A 3,778-nucleotide genomic window follows, 5' to 3' on the forward strand; every position below is an offset into this window, starting at 1 on the left:
AAACCCACCCGCCACTCCTCGGAAGGAAGACTGGGCAATCTACTTCCGTAGTGATACTGCCTCGGAAACCCAAGGAGGGGTGGCTATGAGTCAGATCCGACTCAATGGCAGTGAGTTTGCTGATTTGGGTATGGCTGCTTTTGTTGCTGCAATGGCATAATTGAGTAGTTTCAGCCGAGGCCTTATGGCCTGCAAAACCCGAAATACCTACTATCCAGCACTTTGAGGAAGGAGCTCTGATGGTGCAGTGGTTAAAGTACAGTCGGCTGTTAACTGAAAGGTTACTGAATCCACCAGCCACACCGTGGGAGAAAACTGAGGCAGTCTGCTTCCGTAAAGATTTACAGCCTTGGACACCCTATGGGGGTAGTTCTACTCTCTCCTATAGGGTCGCCATGAGAAGGAATCAACTTGATGGCATCAGATTTTAGCTGTTTAAGATAAAATTTCCCAGCACTTGGACAAGTGGTAGGTAACAGAGCAAAAATTAACAAAGTAGTGTAGGAATGCATGGAGCTTGAAGAATATTCTCGTAGAAGTTTAGAAGAGGAGATGAATGAGGGGAAGGCTTAGGCTCGGAATGCCAGAGTTTTTCTAACATACTGCTAAAATAACCATGTGTTGTTGTGTGCCATCAGTCGAGTGTGACTCACAATGAGGCTATGTGACAGAGTAGAACTGCCTCACAGGGTTTCCTAGGCTGCAATCTTTACAGGGGAAGATCATCAGGTCTTTGTTCTGCGGAGCAGTGATGGGTCCAAACCATCGACCATGGTCAACAGCTAAGTGCTTAACCATTATGCCACCAAGGCCCCTTTAAAATAAACATATAACAATTGAAAGGATTGGTCTGTACCACTGCCAGAGGGGAAACATAAAAATAAATGCATAATTGTTAACATTTTAAAAAAGTTTATCCTAGTCAGCCCTTAAACCACCTTGAGTACCCTATGAGTACACGTCCCACACTTCTGGAAATGCCAGGTGATGGCAGCTGTAAACCATCCTGGACCATGTGAGTGTCTGCATGTGTGTTTGTGTGTTTTGGGGTATAAGTGTTCCTAATTACAAAATCTGTTTGGGAGATCTTAAAAGGTTGAGCGGCCATCTAAGATGCAACTGCTGGTCTTCTCTCATCTGGAGCAAAAGAGTGAAGAAAATCAAAGTCATTTGGGAACAATTAGTCCAAAGATATGATGGCCCATGAGGACCTCAGCTTTCATGATCCTGAGACCAGGAGATCTAGATGGTGCCCAGCTACCAATGCCAGTCACTTGGAAAAAGGGATCAAAATTAGAGATCCTGGATAATAGGAGGGAAAATGTGGAACAAAATTCAAAAACACAAAAATGACCAGGATTACTGGTCTGATGGTGACTGGTGGAACCCTCAAGACTAAGCCCCTGGGTTATCCTTCGGGCCTGGAAATGGACTCACTTTTATGGATTGGCTCTCAGCCCAACAGTAGAAAGACCTACAAGCAGAACACTTACCCCAGGGGGATGCACCCACCTACCCTAGGGAGATGCACCCCTGAGATCGATCAACCATGAGGCATCAGAGGGGCAGCATTCACACAGAGGGAAAGCTGGACAGACAGGATGCACAGATAAGAAGGGCACAGGGTGGGGCAGTCACAGGGAGGAGAGGGGAGGAGAGCATTTTATGGCTGGGGATTGTAATCGGGACATGAAATCAAACACAGGAACTGTTGAGAGTAAAACTAATCTGCTTTGTAAATTTGCACCCAAATTACAATTTAAAAAAAAAAATCTGCTTGGGAAAACCTTGTTCTACCAAGTTTTCTCTGCGTCTCCTGAGGTATCGCTTTCTGGTGGATAACAGGTTCCCTGCTTGTTCCCACCATGTCTGTTTCTTGACAGGAGTGCCCACTTTGGGATTTCTGCCTGTCCCCTCCTCCCATTGTCTAGTTCCAGGGTCCCAGTGTGACAGCTACCATTTTGGTCTTGAAGAGAGGAGACATCCGGAGGTAGCCCCTGCTGTGGCGGTGGATGTAGAGGAGGTAGAGAGGGCCGAGGACCCAGAGGTACATAGGGGGTACCCAGACCCCCGCTGTTCTCAAGAAGCATAGGTCCAGCAGGTGGGCTGTGGCAGGCTCAGGCTCTGTCTGGTTCCAGACCTGAGGGAATACCAGGAGACCCTTAGAAAGCAGGGTCACAAACTTACCTGCCTAGGGGCCAGGCAACTTTTAGAAACCAAATATTTACATGAAAATGTGCCAAGTTGTGAAGTAGATGCAATTTTCATCCTAATTTTGCAGATGATTAACTTGAGGCCCAGGGAGATTGAGTAACATGCCCAGTGTCACTAAACTGGAAAGTGATGGTGCTGGGATTTGAACCCAGGTGGTTGGGTTCTGGTGAGTATTAGGTATAGACTGTCACTTAATTCTAATCTAGGAGGTAGGAGTTACTGTCTCCATTTCACAGAAAAGGAAACTGAGGCACAGAAATGAGAACCACTTCCTTTGGAAAAAAAAGTGAACTCACTGCTGTTGAGTCAGATCTGATCATAGCGACCCCTCCTTGGGCTTCTGAGGCAGTATCACTACAGAAGTAGATTGCCCAATCTTCCTTCCTAGCAGTGGCTGGTGGGTTTGAACCGCCAGCCTTTTGGTTAGCAGTCAAATGCCTTATAGGCACTGCACCACCAGAGCGCCCACACAAATAGGAAGTGGCAAGCTAACTCTCAAAGCTTGTTCTGTCGGGGCCTGATCTGTGGTTTTCACCTAACCTTTTCTGCTATAAAGTTTAGAAGACATGGGTCCTCTAATTCTCTCCCCACTGTCTTACACTGTACCCTGCACTCACTCCTCTAGACTCTGCCACTCACCCAGCTGTGTGACCTTCAACCTTTCTGGGCTTCAGTTTCCTTCTCTGCAAAGGGAGGATAAGGGTTATATTAAATGGACCAGCAAAGCCTGGAGTACATGCTGGGCACCAGGAAGCCTTCCATCATCACTAATAGTAAGCATGCTAGGAGGAAAGGCCTCTAACCTGCTTCAGAAAGTTCACAGCCTTGAAACCCCTGTGGGGTGCTGTTCTACTCTGACAGCGTGGAGCCACCAGGACTAGAGTCCACTGGACAGCAACTGATTTCTGGTTTATGATTTATTTACCCATCTGGCTCCAAAATTCTTTGTGAAGCAGATTTCTCTTATTATCCTCCCTACCACTTCCACTCCCTAGAGCCCTGTGCTACTACCCTGACCCTGGGACGAGAGAGGAAGCCAGAGAGGACGGGGTCCAAGGAACCGGAAAGGGCGCTGGGGGTGGGTGGATGGGGGCTACAGGGGAGGCAGCAGCTTTATGTAAATAAGGGGCCACTATCCTTAGAAGAAGAGCTCTGGTGGTAAAGTCGTTAGATTTGGCTGCTATCCCGAAGGTCAGTGGTTGGAACCCACCAGCTCTGCTAGAGAACAATGAGGCAGTCTACTTCTGTAAAGATTTACAGCCTTAGAACCCCTATGCGGCAGTTGTTCTCTGTCCTATAGGGTTGCTATGAGTCGGAATCGACTTGATGATTGTGGATTTGGCTTTGGCTTGGTCCTTAGAATTTGGGAGGTCTGGAAGCTCCTTTAATGGTGCTTGGTCAAACGGGCCGCCCCGCCGCATCGTCTTTGGCTGGGGAAGAGGACTCATTCCCGACTAGGGGGCTGAGTGTCTCTCTCCTCCTCAGTGTCGGGGGTGGAAAAGGAGAGTGGGCAAGTGGGGGCACTCACCCCTGGCCCAGCGCAGGATTCGCCTGGCGCAGCCAT

At 48.2% G+C, this 3,778-nt stretch overlaps 1 protein-coding gene across 1 annotated transcript in view; it reads right to left on the reverse strand.

Annotated features, from left to right (window-relative positions):
* The window catches only part of ABCC6 (ATP binding cassette subfamily C member 6), a 99,726-nt gene extending 95,948 nt beyond the window's left edge, over positions 1–3,778 (reverse strand). The window contains exons 1-2 of the mRNA XM_007950587.1: positions 3,743–3,778; positions 1,958–2,140 (exon numbers count right to left, since the gene is read on the reverse strand). Of these exons, the coding sequence (XP_007948778.1) occupies positions 1,958–2,140; positions 3,743–3,778 (219 nt within the window). The remainder of the gene's footprint in view (positions 1–1,957; positions 2,141–3,742) is intronic.

This window comes from Orycteropus afer, unplaced genomic scaffold (genome assembly GCF_000298275.1).
Source record: "Orycteropus afer afer isolate SDZICR_OR568_19922 unplaced genomic scaffold, OryAfe1.0 scaffold00281, whole genome shotgun sequence".
Classification (NCBI taxonomy): domain Eukaryota; kingdom Metazoa; phylum Chordata; class Mammalia; order Tubulidentata; family Orycteropodidae; genus Orycteropus; species Orycteropus afer.